Source organism: Mobula hypostoma, chromosome 28, assembly GCF_963921235.1.
Source record: "Mobula hypostoma chromosome 28, sMobHyp1.1, whole genome shotgun sequence".
Taxonomy (NCBI): Eukaryota; Metazoa; Chordata; class Chondrichthyes; order Myliobatiformes; family Myliobatidae; genus Mobula; species Mobula hypostoma.
Window position 1 is genome coordinate 29,033,197 of NC_086124.1, and position 17,465 is coordinate 29,050,661.

The 17,465-nt window shown below is 47.2% G+C and overlaps 1 protein-coding gene across 4 annotated transcripts in view; it reads left to right on the forward strand.

The window, feature by feature from the left end:
* The window catches only part of LOC134339005 (sodium-coupled neutral amino acid transporter 3-like), a 58,708-nt gene extending 41,536 nt beyond the window's left edge, over window positions 1-17,172 (forward strand). For all 4 annotated transcript variants that reach the window (XM_063035238.1, XM_063035237.1, XM_063035236.1 and 1 more), the window contains exons 15-16: window positions 7,416-7,519; window positions 8,171-17,172. In XM_063035238.1, coding sequence (XP_062891308.1) covers window positions 7,416-7,519; window positions 8,171-8,278 — 212 coding nt within the window. In that variant the 3' untranslated portion in view covers window positions 8,279-17,172. The remainder of the gene's footprint in view (window positions 1-7,415; window positions 7,520-8,170) is intronic.
* Window positions 17,173-17,465: the final 293 nt, after the last annotated feature.

A 17,465-nucleotide genomic window follows, 5' to 3' on the forward strand; every position in this document is an offset into this window, starting at 1 on the left:
GCTTGCAAGGATAAGTGCCAGGAGGGATAGAAGCTCTTACTGTCTTTATATCTTAAACAACTTCACTGTAACATCCCAACTCCTGTGCTGAGTACTCTTGATTCATGTGCTGGACGGTTTGACCCTGGGATACAGATACCGGCTATCTGTCTCTGCTTCTCCTAATTTTATAAAAGATTCAAAGTACATTTATTATCAAAGTATGTATGCGGTATATCACCCTGAGATTCGTCTTCCCACAGACAGACACAAAGAAACACCTTGGAACCCGTTCAAAGGAAACATCCGGCACCCGACGCGCCCAAAACAAATCGCGCAAACCGAGCGAATGACAAACGGGACATTAAAGACCAGACTGCGGAGTTGTTGAAAGGGTCTAGGAGTGTTCAGATCATCAGGTCTCCACTCAGCCTCCGCTGCTCCAGAGCAAACAACCCATGTTTGTCCAACTCCCTCCCGCTGCCCCCCATTATCGCCTCTAAACCAGGCAGCATCCTGGTGAACCTCTTCTCCACCTTCTCCAAAGCCCCCCCCCCCCGCGTCCCCCCCCCGTAGCCGGGCAACCGGATCTGAATGAAGTACTCCAGAAGCACTCTTTAACTAAAGCTGCATCATAACTTCCTCATTCTTGAACTCGATGCACACACCTTCTTTGCCATGCTATTGACTTACGTGGCCACTTTCTGTGGATCTGCACTCCAAGATCCTCTGACCAACACTGTTAAGAGACCTGCCACACATCAACGTTTATCATCCAAGTTGCCATTTGCTACCTTGAGATTCTTGCAGGCATTTACAGCCATAAAAAAAATAGAATTTATGGAAAACTATACATAAACAAAGACTGACAAGGAACCAACACGCAAACAAAGACAAACTACAAGTAAAAAGATAATACTGAGAACATGAGATGTAAGGAGTCCCTGAAAGCTAGTCTGCAGGTCGTAGAATCATTTCAGAGTTGAGGTGAGTGAAGATATCCACTTCCATCAGGCTGGTTCAGGAGCCTGATGGTTGAAGGGTGATAACTGTTCCTGAACCTGGTGCGTTGGGACCTAAGACTCCTGAAAGTAGAATTTGTTACATTTAATCTCCCAAAGTGCAACATCTGATAGTTGACCGGATTAAACTCCATCTGCCATTTCTCTGCCCATATCTGCAATTTCATCTATGTTCTGCTCTGTCCTTTGGCACCCTTTTATCACCAATCATTGCGTCATCTGTGAAGTTACTAACCCATCCATCTAGTTTGACATTCAAGTCATTTCAATCTTATCTTCCCTGATTGAAGTTGACAGAATCACTTGAGGCATAGATAAGGTAGACTGAATCTTTTTCCCAGGGTTGAAATGTCTAATACTAAAGTGAGATCGTAGAACATACAGGCCCTTCGGCCCACAATGTCATGCTGACCATGTAACCTACTCTAGAAACTGCCTAGAATTTCCCTACCACATAGCCCTCTATTTTTCTAAGCTCCATGTGCTCTTAAAAGACCCTATTGTATCTACCTCCACCACCAACTCTGGCAGTGCATTCCACGCACCCACCACTCTCGATGTGAAAAACTTACCCCTGACATCCCCTTGGTACCTACTTCCAAACACCTTAAAATTATGCCCCCCTTGTGTTAGCCATTTCAGCCCTGGGAAGAAGCCTCTGGCTATCCACATGATCAATGCCTTTCATCTTCTTGTACACCTCTATGAGGTCACCTCTTATCCACTGTCGCTCCAAGAAGAAAAGGCTAAGTTCACTCAACCTATTCTCATAAAGCACGCTCTCCAATCCAGGCAACATCCTTGTAAATCTCCTCAGCACTCTCTCTATAGTATCCACATCCTTCCTGTAGGGAGGTGACCAGAACTGAACACAGTACTCCAAATGGGGTCTGACCAAGGTCTTATATAGCCGTAACATTACCTCACGGCTCTTGAACTCAGTCCCATGGTTGATGAAGGCCAATGCACCATACTCCTTCTTAACAACACTGACAACCTGCGCAGCAGCTTTGAGTGTCCTATGGACATGAACCCCAAGATCTCTAAGATTCTCCATACTGCTAAGAGTCTTACCTTTAATACTAAAATTTTAAGACTTAAAATTTGACTTACTGCAATGAACCATCTCACACTTATCTGGGTTGAACTCTGGGTATCTGCCACTTCTCAGCCCAGTTCTGCATCCTATCAATGTCCTGCCGTAACCCTGACAACCCTCTAGACTATCCACAACACCCCCAACTTTTGTGTCATCAGCAAACTTACTAACTCACCCTTCTACTTCTTCATCTGTGTCAATTATAAAAATCACAGAGGGGTCCCAGAACAGATCCCTGTGGAACACCACTGGTCACCAACCTCCATGCAGAATATGAACCATCTCCAACCACCCTTTGCCTTCTGTGGTCAAGCCATTTCTGGATCCGCAAAGCAAGCTCTCCTTGGATCCCATGCCTCTTTACTTTCTGAATGAACCTTGCATGGGGAACCTTATCAAATGCCTTACTGAAATCCATATACACTACATCCGCTGCTCTACCTTCATCAGTGTGTTTTGTTACATCCTCAAAGAATTCAATCAGGCTCATAAGGCACGACCTGCCCTTGACAAAGCCATGCTGACTATCCCTAATCAGATTATGTCTCTCCAAATGCTCATAAATCCTGCTGTCAGGATCTTCTCCAACAACTTGCCTACCACTGAAGTCAGACTCACTGGTCTATAATTTCCTGTTATCTCCACTCTCTTTCATGAACAAGGGAACAACATTTGCAAACCTCCAATCCTCTGGTACTTCTCCCTATTGATGATGCAAAGATCATTGCCAGAGGCTCAGCAATCTCCTCCCTCACTTCCCACAGTAGCCTGGGGTATATCTCATCTGGTCCCGGTGACTTATCTAACGTAATGCTTTTCAAAAGCTCCAGCACATCCTCTTTCTTAATATCTATATACTCAAGTGTTTCAGTCCACTGTAAATTATCCCCACAATTGCCAAGGTCCTTTTCCCTGGTGAATACTGAAGCAAAGTATTCATTAAGTACCTCCGCCACCTCCTCCAGCTCCATGCGCACATTTCCACTATTACACCTGATTGGTTCATCCTCTTGCTCTTCACATACTTGTAGAATGCCTTTTGAATGTCCCTGAATATTTGCCAGATTTCTGCCGTGTATTTCCCTGAGAACATCTGCTCCCAATTTATACTCCCAAGTTCCTGCCTAATAGCATCATTTCCCAAATTAAGTGTTTTCCCAAATTGTCTGCTCCTTTCTTTCCCCAGCACTATGGTAAAGGAGATAGAGTTGTGATCACTACCTCCAAAATGCTCTCCCACTGAGAGATCTGACACCTGACCAGGTTCATTTCCCAATACCAGATCAAGTACTGCCTCCACATATTGAGTCTGGAAACCTTCCTGAACACACCTAACAAACTCCACCTCATGTAAACCCCCTGTGCTAAGGAGATGTCAGTCAATATTAAGAGAGTTAAAATCTCCCATCACAACAACTCTATTATTATTGCACCGTTCCAGAATCTGCCTCCCTATCTGCTCCTCGATGTCTCTGTTACTATTGAGGCTGGGTGGTCTATAAAAAACACCCGGTAGAGTGATTGCCCCCCTTCCTGTTTCTGACTTCCAACCACAGTGTCTCAGTAGATAATCCCTCCATGACTTCCTCCTTTTCTGTAGCTGTGATACTATCCCTGATTCGCAATGGCACGCACCCACCTCTTTTGCCTCCCTCCCTATCCTTTTTGAAACACCTCAAGCCTGGCACACTCAGCAGGCTTTATTGCCCCCGAGAAATCCAAGTCTCTGTAATGACTACGACGTCATAGTTCTGTCATAGATTAAAGGGATCAGCTTTCTTTGTCACGACACGGGGAGAAGGCAGAAGAATGGGGCTGAGAGGGAAAATAAATCAGACGTGATCAGATAGCAGAGCAGACTCGATGGGCCGAATGGCACAATTCTGGTCCTCTGTCTTATACTACATATGTACATCGAAAAATACAGTGAAATATATCGCTTGCATCTACGCACTCAGCAACAGTAAGACCAAGGAACTGATTGTGGCCTTCGGAAAGAGTAAGACGTGAAAACAAACACCAGTCTTCATCAGGAGATCAGAAGTGGGAAGAGTGAGCAATTTCCAGTTCCTAGGTGTCAGTATCTCTGAGGATCAATCCTGGACCCAACATATTGATCAGTTATGTAACCCTTAGACTCGGCCAGCTCGGGGAATCGTCCCGGGGAAAACAGCCTCTGGCCCCGCCAAACTGAGAAATCACGTTTGTGTGGATGCTGTGTAATGAACCGCCCAGTTACAAACCCACAATGCAAAATATCGGACAGTACACCATGTGCAATTAAATGATTGAATTTTATGAATCTTAATCTGAATATAGAGTTAGTAATGAAAATTTTTTAAAGGGCCCGTTTCAAGGAAAAGTCAAAAGTGCACGTTGGAGCTCACTCCATCGCCATCGATCTCCTCGCCTCGCCAACCTTCGGACCCTCAGATCCCAGTCCACTCCGTCCAGGGGTCTACCAGCTCTCTCCACGTGTGTCTTCCCTCTTCATCTCTCCTCGACAAAGACTGCGAGAAACCTCCTTCCAGATTCACAAGACAGAGCAACAATCTCTAATTGGCTAACATGTATAACCGTAGTCCTGTTATCTCCAGCCATAACCCAGACATTGCTGCTACAGAGAAACCGTTACCTCAGCAGTGAACATTACAGAGAAACCATTACATTAGCCTTGGCAGTGAAACATTACATTACATGAGCCTTAGCAGTGCAACATTTCAGCACATTACAGTTCCAAAGAAGGCAATGTAGCGACTATGTTTCATTAGGAGTTTGAGGAGATTGGGTATGTCACCAAAGACACTGGCAAATTTTTACAGGAAAGCATTCTACCTGGCTGTATCCCCGTCTGGAAGAGGACTGAAGTAAACTGCAGGAAGCTGTGAACTTCAGTCAGCTCCATCACGGGCACTGGCCTCCCCAGCATCCAGGACATCTTCAAGGAGCAATGCCTCAAAAAAGTGGCACGATAACAAGGTGGTTAGCACATCGCTTTACAGTATGGGCGACTTGGGTTCAATTCCTGCCTCTGCCTGCAAGGAGTTTGTATGTTCTCCCTGTGACTGCGTGGGTTTCCTCCAGGTGCTCTGGTTTCCTCCCACAGACCAAAGACGTACTGGTTGGTATGTAAACTGGTCATTGTGAATTGTCCCGTGATTAAGCCAGGGTTAATAAATTGATGCTTCTTTTTCAGGTACACTTGTACACTTGCTCATTAATGCAAATATCTAATCAGCCAATCATGTGGCAGTAACTCAGTGCATAAAAGCATGCAGACACGGTCACGAGGTTCAGTTGTGGTTCGGACCAAACATCAGAATGGGGGAAGAAATGTGATCGAAGTGACTTTGACAGTGGAATGATTGTTGGTGCCAGAAGGAGTGGTCTGAGTATCTCAGAAACTGTTGATCTCCTGGGATTTTCACACACAACAGTCTCTAGAGTTTACAGAGAATGGTGCAAAAAAAAAATCCAGTGAGTGGCAGTTCTGTGGGTGAAAACACCTTGTTAATGAGAGAGGTCAGAGGAGGATGGTCAGACTGGTTCAAGCTGACAGGAAGGCGACGGTAACTCAAATAACCACAACTGTTACAGGTGTTACAACAGTGGTGTGCAGAAGAGCACCTCTGAACGCACAACACTTCAAACCTTGGAGTGGACGGGCTACTGCAGCAGAAGACCATGCCGGGTTCCACTCCTGTACCTAATAAAGTGGCCCCTGAGTGTAAGTTGGCACATGTACCGAAGACTTCGCAAGGCTTCCATACAGATCGTTTTGTTACATCAGTGCACCGAGGCAATACCGGGGAAAACGATGACCGAACCACGAGATAAAGTGTTACTGTTACAGGGAAAGTGCAGTGTAGGTGCAAGGACCACAGCGTTGTAGATTGTGAGGATGATGGTGAATATTGGTAGCTTGGGTTGAGGTGTTTGATTTTGGGGTGTTTGCCAAACTTGGCAATTAGTTTGCAGAAGTTTCATCGCCCATCAAGGTGACGTCCTCAGTGCGCAGTTGTTGGTGTTTCTCTCTGGGAGTGCTCGTGTTTATATTACACCCTCCCAACCCCTTCACTTATCCCAGTCCTGATTGGCTATCCCTTCATTTGACCTCTGAACTCTAGCGGCTTGCGTTTCTTTGGCTCTGAGGGGTCCGTAGACGGCGTCTATTTTAATGATGCTTGTTTACAGAGTTATCAGAAGAGGATCACACCTCTTAAAAATTCTCCTGCCTGCCTCGTGTTTGCCCGCGCCAGAGCCTCCGCGGTGTCCCGGTTAAACTGGTGTCCTTCCCGGTCTTCCTGCACCGGGATCAGCAACGGCAGCTGACGTCTCCATTCCGTCGGTTTGTGCTCCCGCAAGTGAGTTGAGAGTTTGCGTCCTGTCTGGCCAACGTGGTTCTTGTTGCAGTCTCCACAGGTGATCCTGTACACCACAATCCTGTAGTCGGTTGTCTTAGATTGTGATGACAGGAGTTTATTCTTCAGTGTGTGTGAAGAGACTGATAGCAGCAGGTTTGGAGTTATGCTTGAGCCTGGTTGTTCAGTCCTTTCAGACTTTTGGTGAGTGAGGTCTTGGGTTATGCTGGCTGCTTTACTGAGGCAGCGGAAAGTGCCGACAGTCCGCGGTCTCAGACAGAGCAGTTGCCGTATCAGGCTGTGCTTCATTGTCAAAAGCTGGTGAAGGAAAATGCCAAAATTATTTCCTCAAGGTAGATATACACAGAATGATCCGTCTATATTTCACCAGATGGAATCCTTTCATTATATTTTGATGTGTGTGACAGTAATTGTCCAGAGGCCATGAACAGGAGGGATTCTGCAGAAGCTGGAAATCCAGAGCAACACACACAGAGGAACTCAGCAGGTCAGGCAGCATCTGCGGAAGTGAATAAGCAGTCAACGTTTCGGGCCGAGACCCTCCTTCAGGGTTGAGAAGGAAGGGGGAAGAAGCCAGAAGAAGGTGGGGTGGGGGGGAGGGGAGGGAGTGGATATAGGGGACAAGAGAAAATGTGCAGATGCTGGAAATGCAAGCAACGCACACAAAATGCTGGAGGAACTCAGCAGGCCAGGCTGTGACTAAAGGAGAAGGATGGTGAGAGGTGGCTGGGCTGCTAGTCGGGGTGTTCACTCTGCCTTTTCATCCATGGACGCTGCCTGGCCTGCTGCGTTCCTCCAGCACTTTGTGTGTGTAGCGTTGAGTAAATATCGCATCTTACTTCTGCTCGTGAACCTGAACGGAGCTGGTTCCCCCCTCTGCGGCCGGCCACAACCGTGTCCAGACTAACGTCGGTCTCCTGCTTCCCTTTAAAGGTGCCACCACCGCTCCGAGCCTCATCTTCATCCTGCCCGGACTCTTCTACATTCGGATCGTCCCCAACGACAAGGAGCCCTTGAAGTCCAGGTCCAAGATCCAGGTGATTGCTGCCGTCTGCCTCCGCACACCCACCCACTTCCCTGAGTGAACTCCCCGACCAAATCCCAGCCACCTCCCACCCTTCTCCCTATTGGGGCCACTGGTCCAGAATCCTGAGGATCGGGAATACTGGCTTGGGGTGCCGGTGCGTGGGAAACCTGGTGGGATGGTGTTGAGGGCACTCCCTCATCTCCATCAGTACTCCCTCCCTTCCAGCCTCCCGCTGTGCTATGCCCACGGCCCCCCTCACCCACCTCCCCCCCCACAGTATGGCGCTCTCTCCGCACCCCCCACCCCTGTGCGCTCCTGAACCACCCCATCCCTACTACAACTCTTCTGCGGGATGTCCCATCCGTAACTTAACCCCTGTGTTTCTCCCCCTCTCCCACTCCTCTACTCCCTGCACCTCTTCCTCCTCCACTCCTCTCCTCTCCCCACTCCTCCTCCATTCCTCCACTCCTCCTCCTCCACTCCTCTCCCCACTCCTCCTCTCCTCTCTCCACTCCTCCCCATTCCTCCACTCCTCCCCATTCCTCTACTCCTCCCCATTCCTCCACTCCTCCCCTCCCCACTCCCCTCCACTCCTCTGTCTCCTTCCTCTATACCTTCCCTACCTCCTCTCCTCTCTTTCTCCCCCCACTCTCCTCCACAGGCTCTCTGCTTTGCGACCGTGGGTTTCATCTTCATGGTCATGAGTTTGAGTTTCATCATCGTGGACTGGACGACTGGCAGCGGGGGAGCGGCACGGGGGGGTCACTAATTGGTACCCGCACTCTTGCCTCGCCTCTCGAGTGTCCCGGGGCACCAAGTGTTTTATTGCAGTCTCTGCGCCCCTCCTCACTCATCCCTCTTCCCCGCACTGTACGCTCCATCCCAAGCTGTCAGGGATCCCTCTCCCTCCTGATCTTCCCCCTCCCTCTTTGTGAGAAGGGTGTTACTTTCAATGGGGGGGTGGAGGGGAGTCAGTAAGTTCATGTACCGAACTCTAATATTTATTCGGCAATGCGAGGACTTATAACTCAAATGTTGCACCCTTCACCCCTTTTCCTGCTGGACCAGCACCCCCCCATTCCCAAGGGTTTGTTAGGACCATCTGGAAATTGTACCTTGGGAAGGAGGAGGGCTGGGTGCTGGGCCTGGGGCTGGTACTTCTCTACTCCTGCTTGAAAGGGTCCAGGGAGACTTCTGCCTGGACTTGGTGGTGGGTGTGGGGGGGGAGAATGTTCCTGAGGAGGTGTGTCAGCCCTTTCTCTGTTGGTGGGGGGGTGTGTGTGTGTGTGTATGTAAGTGTGCCTGCCCATCTCTGTATGTAAACTTGCCTGTGTCAGTTTGTGTGCGTCTGCGTGTGTACACCTGTACCGTTGTGCACTGGTCAGTCCGCCTTTATTGTCTGTCTGTTTGTACACCTGTACCATTGTGCACTGGTCAGTCCGCCTTTATTGTCTGTCTGTTTGTACACCTGTAACATTGTGTGCAGGTTTTATGTCAGTGTCGTTGTCTGCCTGTTTGTACACCTGTACCATTGCGTGCAGGTTGTATTACTATATGCAGGCTTGTACGCCTGTATTGTTGTGAGCCTGTTTGTATGCCTGTATTGCTGTCTGCAGGTTTGTATGTCAATGTCGTTGTGTGCCTGTACCATTGTGTGCAGGTTTGTACGCGTGTATCCCTGTGCCTATGCATGCATAGTGGTGCCTGCAAGGATGCATACCTGCCAGTTCACCTGTGTGTGTGCTTGTCTGTGTGCAGTACATCTGTCTGATTGCAGATGGATTTTTGTGTCTACATGTATGTGAGTGCGTGCAGGTCCAGTAAGCCCACGCGTTGGCCACTGAAGCTCGGCACTGCCTTTACTGCACGCTTCCGCACGGTGCTAGATCTGCTACAGATCGCCGAGACAGCCCGGGACCCCCCTCTGGGGAGAGTCCAGGGCAGTCGCGTACACAGCGAGAGAACGGCCACAGCTACAGGGTAGGAGTGATAGGCTGACAAGGGTGTGGGGGAGTAGTTTCTGTTGTACCTCCTGAGGACGCCTGACACCAGACCACCCAAGGCTGGGGTGTGTGCTCAGAAACAGAGGGGAAAGGGGATTTAATCAAGGCAATGAGAGACAGAGACAGCGGGCCCAATTCCCTTCACCGTTATTTTTGTTTAATCATCTTTCTGGTTTGATTTAAAGTGAAACCTATTATCTCCTATCAATGTGTTACACATAACTTATCAGATCTTTAGTTAACTAGACCTAGCCAGTTACCTGTAATCTCCATGGTAATTAAGTAACTGACTCGGATTAGTCAATAGGAGAACTCATACCTGGGCTGCAAGGTCTCGGCCTGAAATATTTTCTGCCCATTTCCATAAGACCATAGACATCTCCCCATTGGTGCTTCTCACTCAAAATGCTGGAGTTGACATTTCGGGCCGAGATCCTTCCTCAGGACTGGAGAGGAAGGGGGCAGACCCCCGAATAAGGTGGTCGGGGGAAGTTCTGCCCCCTTCCTTTCAGACAACGGTACACAAAAGTTATATAAGACAGTGAAGAAATAAGGTGCTTCACAGTATAAATCTGGGAATTGTACAGGTACAGTTCTGTGCAAAAGTCTTAGGCACCTGATCTCAACATCATCAAGAATGTCTGGGATTACCTGGAGAGGCAGAAGCAAGTGAGACAACCAGAAGAACTCACACCCAACTTTTTTATAAAATCTAAGAAAATTGATGCCATTTTAAAGACACATGGTGGTCACACCAAATATTGATTTGACTTTGTTTCTTTTTTTACTGCTACTGCTCTTTATAGTAACTTTTTAAGAAACTTTTCTTAAGAAACTTTTCATTATTTTTGAAAGCACCTTTGCTTTACAGAATTTGTTTACATGTGCCTAAGACTTTTGTAGTTTACTGCAGGTCATCAGGGGCAAAGCAGTGATTGTGAGGGATTTTGATCTGTAAATGGGTAGAGTGTGCCAAATATACCATCCTGGTTGGCTACTGACTGGGATGTGGTACCTCTGGGGACACTGGTGATTGCGAGATCCTCTGATGCCCTCTCCCCTGATATCCTGCCGGCTGACAGCCGGATTGCGTTCGATGTCTTTGTGCTGGTTGTCAAGTCAATAGTGTGTGTGTGTCTGGGCTGAGTTCAGGAATGGCTGCACGTGATTTATTTTTGTTATTTGTTGGAGTGTGTACACTATCCCGAGGGAATCAGAATCAGATTTATTATAACTGACAAAACAATGTGAAATGAGTTGCTTTGCAATGCATTAAAAATCGACTTTTAAGTCACAATAAAAAGATTGTGCAGGAATGGAATAGTGAGGTAGTGTTCATGGGTTCAGAAATCTGACGGAGGAGGAGAAGAAGCTGTTCCTAAAACATTGAGTGTGGAACTTCAGGCTCCTGTACCTCCTGCCCGATGGCAGCAACGGTAAGAGAGCATGTCCCAGATGCTCAGTGTAACGGGGATAATGTGGAATACTGGCTTGTGTGGAATTTCGGAAATAAAATAGACAAGCAACGACATTACATTTAGTGTATAATGAAGTAAGGGTTGGTCAATCATCTGTGAGTTAAAGAGAGGTGGGGGAAGAGTGATCATAATAAATTTTCTGAAATTTTAGAATTTTATGAGGTCTGAAATGGATTCAGTCTAAAACTAGAGTGTTAAAGCAAATGGGGAGAAATAAATTTCAAAGATTCGCCAACCTAAAAGCAATGGTTAAATGTTTAAGAATTAATATGTCGTATCAGCCTCCTGGCACGGAAACAGGCCATTTGGCCCATTGTGCCCCTGCAGGCAGTTTTGCCCATCTATAGAACCCCTGCCCCTCAGATCCTTGTTAAAACCCTTTCCTCACGTCTAGCCCGAGTTCTTATCATTGAACGTCATTTAGTATTGGAGCAAGACACCTCACAGCACAGGGCAGGCCACCTGGTCCACCATACTGTGACAAGCTTGTTAATCTAATTGCACATGGACCATATCCCTCCCCTCTCTGTTGTTTCACTTGCCCATCTAAATGTCTCTTGTGCCTGCCTCTGGCAGCATGTTTCAGGAACCCACTGCTCTCTCTAAAATTACTCACCCCGCACATCTTCTTTCTCACCTTACAGACGCGCACCCCAATTCTAGACATTTTGAGCCTGGGAAAAAGATATCGGCTGCCTACTTCATCTATGCCTCATGTAATTATATAAACCTCTGTTAAAATCTACCCTCGGCCTCTGCTGCTCTGCGAAAACAGCCTGCAACACCCCTCCGCCCCCCGACAGTTAGTCCGCCCTCTCCTTGTAATGCATGCCCTTCAACCTGGGCAGGCTGCTGTCTGTTAATGTAATAAAACGTTCGCTTGTAGTGCGCCGTGTTGTATGACGTGGGCGATCATGGTCTTTCCATGACTATGATTGTTCTTGGTAGAATTTTTTCTACAGAACTGTTTTGCTATTGCCTTCTTCTGGGCAGTGTCTTTACCAGACAGGTGACCCCCCCCCCCCCAGCCATTATCGATACTCTTCAGTGATTGCCTGCCTGGCGTCAGTGGTCGCGTAACCAGGACTTGTGATGTGTGCCGGCTGCTCGTATGACCGTCCACTGTTGTGTTGGTCACTGAGGGACAGTGCAGAGAGAACTCGCGCACAGCAGCTTGCAGGCTATCCGGCTGAACTTTATCCACCCTCCAGTGTGGAGTGACTAACGAGTGGCATAGGATTTAACCCATTAACCACCAGAGTATCCACCACCCACTCCCATGGCCTCACGTGACCCTGATCGGGGGGCTCAGCAGGTGCTACACCTCGCCCAAGGGTGACCTGCAGGCTAGCAGAGGGAAGGGGCACCTTACACCTCCTTTGGTAGAGACGTATCTCCACCCCACCACCCCAAGTAATATATACCTTTGGTTAAAAACAAAAAAAAAACAAGACATATTCTGGTGTGACTATTCACAAAATTATAGGTAGTTTGGAGAAAATTATAGGTAGCATTTGATTGTAAGAAAAGATGTTATTATATAAGTTTGGGAAAAGATCAGAAATGATATGGCCAAGAAGGGACGGGGAGGTAGAATTTAGGAATCAGTGAGAAATTTATGAAAATTTGAAAGGATTAGCTAAGGTTTCAGACTGAGGACAAGCTGGATTATATTGGGCGGAGGGGGGAGGTGGAATAAGGGGAAAGCATTTTGTGTCCGTGCAGAAAGTTTTGTCACTTCACAGGGTCCCAGTTGAGAGTCGTGGAAAGCCACAGGGTGACGCTGTACTGGGTAAAATCCTGATGAAGGGTCTTGTCCCCAAACGTCGACTGTTTACTGTTTACTCGTCTCCATAGACGCTGCCTGACCTGCTGAGTTCCAGCAACACTTTTTTCCCCTTTACACTTGCGTACTGGAAATCACATTAAACAATCTTGAATCTTGAACTGGGGCTGAAAGGCAATAAACTGCCAGGCCGTGGGTCCTGTGGAGGTGGTGAAGGAATCGTCCTCTTCCAGATTCTGGAAAATGAATTGAGAAAGAGAGAGAGAGAGAGAGAAGGAAGCTGGGAGCAGTGGATCAGCTGTGCTGGAATCAGTCACATAGCAATTTATTATTGAGAAAGTTATTGAAAGCAGCTCAACAAATAGTACGAGGATGGTTGATGTGTGCAGAGGAAGGAGATCCTGTTTGGCAACCCTGTCCTCGGGCTGTAAAAACAGAACCACTTTAGTGCAAGTTTGTCGTCACAGTCCCGCATTCTCAGGGTTTAAATGTCACGTAGCACGAGCTGTGTTGCAGTAGCAGCACAGTGCATAAATTAACCCAAACTTAATTGTAGGTTAACTGAACATGAACTGCACAGCTCAGTCACCACTTTATGAGGCTACTTCCTGGACTGCATAAAGTGGCCACTGAGTGTATGTCCGTGGTCTTCTGTTGCTGGAGCCCATCCACTTCAAGGTTCAATGTGTTGTGCGTTCAGAGATGATTTTCTGCACACCACTGTTGTAACAAATGGTTATTTCAGGTACTAGCACCTTCCTGTCAGCTTGAAGCAGTCTGGCCATTCCCCTCTGAGCTCTCTCATTAACAAGATGTTTTCACCCAGAGAACTGCTGCTCACTGTATATCTTTCTGTTTTTCGCCCCATCTCTGTAAACTGTTGTGCATGAAAATCCCAGGAAATCAGCAGTTTCTGAGGTACTAAAACCACCCTGTCTGGCACCAACAATCATTACACGGTCAAAATCACTTAGATCACATTTCTTCCCCCATTCTGACATTTGTTCTGAACAACTGAACCTCGTGACCATATTGGTATGCTTTGATGCATTGAGTTGCTGCCACGTGATTGGCTGATTAGATATTTGCATTAAAGAACAGGAGTACCTAATAAAGTGGCCACTGAGTATACATTTAAATTTATTTTTCCCCACTATTTAAGGGGACAGGCATTGGACTAATGATCTGAAAGGCCACCTCTGCCGGTGATAAGAAATTGGGTTTGCGAATCGGTGGGAAAGTAGGATACCAATCAGATGGAAAATCTGAAGGAGCAGTAGCGACTGTAATTTAATCCCTATAACTGTGAGGGGAATCAGGATTGTTTATTATCACTGGCATACAGTACTGTGCAAAAAGGTTAGGCAAATATATATAGCTAGGGTGCACAGTACTGTATTTGTCAACGTGGAGAGCTAGCTTGTAAACCTGGATGGAGAAATGGCAAGGGAAGTGGCAGCGAAGGAGTGTCAGGGCGAGAGTAACGTCGCTACAGACACACCCAGCCCTGAGACACCAGGCAAGTTCATTTAATTCCAAACAATTGGTTTATTGATCTTTGCAGAAATGTCTCTCTGGTACTTCCCCCTCCCTCCCCTCTCCCTTCCCCCTTCCCACTCTCACTCCACAATAGAGACCCACATCAGAATCAGGTTTATCATCACTCACATATGTCATGAAATTTATTTTTTGGCAGATGTACAGAGTAATACATAAAATTAGTACAGTACAGTGCAAAAGTCTTAGGCACCGGAGCTGTACGTATATACACACCTAAGGCTTTTGAACAGTGCTGAGTGTCGTGAAATTGGTTGTTTGTGCACTTTGAGAAGGCAAGCAATGAGACACGACAAGCCGTCGATAGTGTAGCAGCGAGTACAATGCTTTAGAGCAATCAGTGATCTGGGTTCCATTCCCACTGCTGCCGAGTTTGTGTGTTCTCCCTGTAGCTGCATGGGTTTCCTCGGGGTGCTCTGGTTTCCTCCCACAGTCCAAAGACTTGCGGATTAGGGTTAATGAAGCTGTGGCTATGCTATGTTGGTGCCAGAAAGGCCTCGTTTACAGGCTTCCCCCCCACTACCCCCTCGGTCTGTGTTGGTCATTGATGTAGACGAGGCCTTTCTCAGTTTGTGACAACTAAAGATAGTCTTTTGTAACATACACAAAGTGGAGGTTGATAGGTTCTTGATTGGTGGGTGCATCAAAGGTTACAGGGAGAGGTCAGGAGAATGGGGTTGAGAGGGATAATAGATCAGCCATGATGGATTGGCAGAGCAGATGTGATAGGCCAATGGCCTAATTCTGTTCCTATGTCTTAAGGTTATGGTAACATGCTAAAAACATACAGAAATGCTGGAGGAAATCATAAATGAGTAAACAGTCGACGTTTCGGGCTGAGACACTTCTTCAGGACTGAGAAGGAGGGGGGAGGACACCAGAATAAAAAGGTGGGGGGAATGGAAGGAGGCTAGCTAGAAGGTGATAGATAGGTGAAGCCAGGTGGGTAGGAAAAGTAAAGGCCAGAAGGAGGAATCTGACAGGAGAGGAGAGTGGACACCAGGGGGAAGGGGAGTCCTTAATCACGTTTAATGTAATCTTTCTCAGGGAGGGGGGCACTAAAAACCAGAGGGCATAGGTTTAAGGTCAGAGGTAAGAGATTTAAAAGGAACATCAGGGGCAGCTTCTTCACGCAACCGGTGGTGCTTATTTGAAATGAGCTGCCTGAAATAGTGGCCGAGCCAGCCATGTTGGCAACATTTGAAAGCTGTCTCAATAAGAGAGTGGATGGGTGAGGTTTAGAGGGCAGTTGGCCAAACACGGGCACATGGGACTAGTTCACAAGGCAACATGGCTGGCATGGATGAGTTGGGCCGAAGGACTTGTTTCTGTGCCGTCTGCCTCAACTACACATGACAGAAGTAACCACGACATACATCAGTCACAAGGGATTCTGCAGCTGTTGGGAACCTTGAGCACACAAAATGCTAGAGGAACTCAGCAGGTTGGACAGCATCTATGGAGGGAAATGAGCAGTCAGTTTTTTGGCCCAAGATCCTTCATCTCTTCATAGGTGCCGCCCCACCTGCAATTTGTGTGCGTTGCAGAATTGTGGTTAAAATTACCCCAGGTTGATTGCTATTTCTAGGGTGCTCCGAAAGGATTCGAAATAAAGCGAGCTTTAAACCAAGGGCAGAGGATGGTGGAAGGAAATCTGTTCTCTTTACCCTCGCCATAGGACCTATTTATTGACTTGCATTGAACTCCACGGTCAGTATTGTGAGGTTGGAACCACTCTGCCAGGTGCTTGAGCATCTGAAGTAGAAGCCCAACCATTACACTGCACCTGTGCAGGTGTAGACTGGTGAAGAATTTGTAATTATGTCTGAGGGAACAAGTCTCACTACCTGTGACCAGTGACCACCAGGATGTTAAACTGTTAAAACCCTAAGCCCCATTCTTCGGTAGTGAACAGTGTGGATATAGAATGGTACTACTTTTTAGACAGGAGCCTGGCCCAGCACGTGTGTGTGTGGGGTGTGTGTCTGGACATGTGTATGTGTGTGTATACATGTCCTGTCTGTATTTCCCTGAGTGTGTCTGTCTGTTTCTGTCTGTTTGTCTTTCTGGGTGTCTGTTTCTCTGTGTGTATCTTTCTGAATGTGTCTGTGTGTGTGGCCTTTCTGCGCGTGTCTCTCTCTGAGCGTGTCTCTCTTTCTGAATGTGCATCTGTTTCTGTATGTGTGTCCTTCTCTTTCTGCTTGTGTGACTGATTCTCTTGCTCAGGCTGAAACAACACCCTGTGAAATCGAGAGGAACCCCCTCCCCCATGCTCTGCTATACTAATGCTGTGTGGCTTCTTTGACCTTGCTTCACCTGGGTGCCTGGCTTGCATTCCGAGTTTACCCGGCTACTTAACCCAGTAAACTATGCCTTGTCTGTCCCTCCTGCAACCTCTCCCAGCCCTCCCTCCACCCCTTGCGGGGAAAAAAAGCAAAAACTGATAGCAGAAAAAATTTCTCGGTAATTTTATTTTTAGAAAGATCTGAAAGGGCAAGTCAATATTTAAGGAAAGTTAGTATTGTAGCTTTAGCAATTGCTGTAACTTTTTTGGAGCTGTTTTACTCTGTGTGCATTTTTTGTTCAATTGCGAGGAAGACTCTTTGCAGTTGTTTAGCCAAACCATTACTTGCAGTGGGGTTGGGGTGGAAAAGGTTTCAGCCCTTAGTTATATAAATACGAGTGAATTTTATGCTGTACAGAACAGCGTTTACTGAGGAAGAAAACTGAAGTTTATTGAAAATCTTCTGTACACTGTACCTATGTTAATTAACACTGATGTGCCCCGGAATAGAATGATGGATTTGAACTCAAACTGCTTGGCTGGCTCTTATTATACTTACACCACACTCACGCTCACACACAGAAGGGAATTGTAACCCTGTTCTTAGACGCCGTACCCTTCTAGGGTTGTGGCAATTTACACAGTGGCCACTTTATAAGATGCAGGAGTGGCTACCGGAGTGGAACCCCGTGTGGTCTTCTGCCGCTGTAGCCCATCCTCTTCAAGGTTTGACATGTTCAGAGACACTCTTCTACACACCACTGTTGTAACGGGTGGGTTTTTCAGTTATTGTCAGCTTGAAGCAGTCTGGCCATTCTCCTCTGACCTCTCTCATTAACAAGGCATTT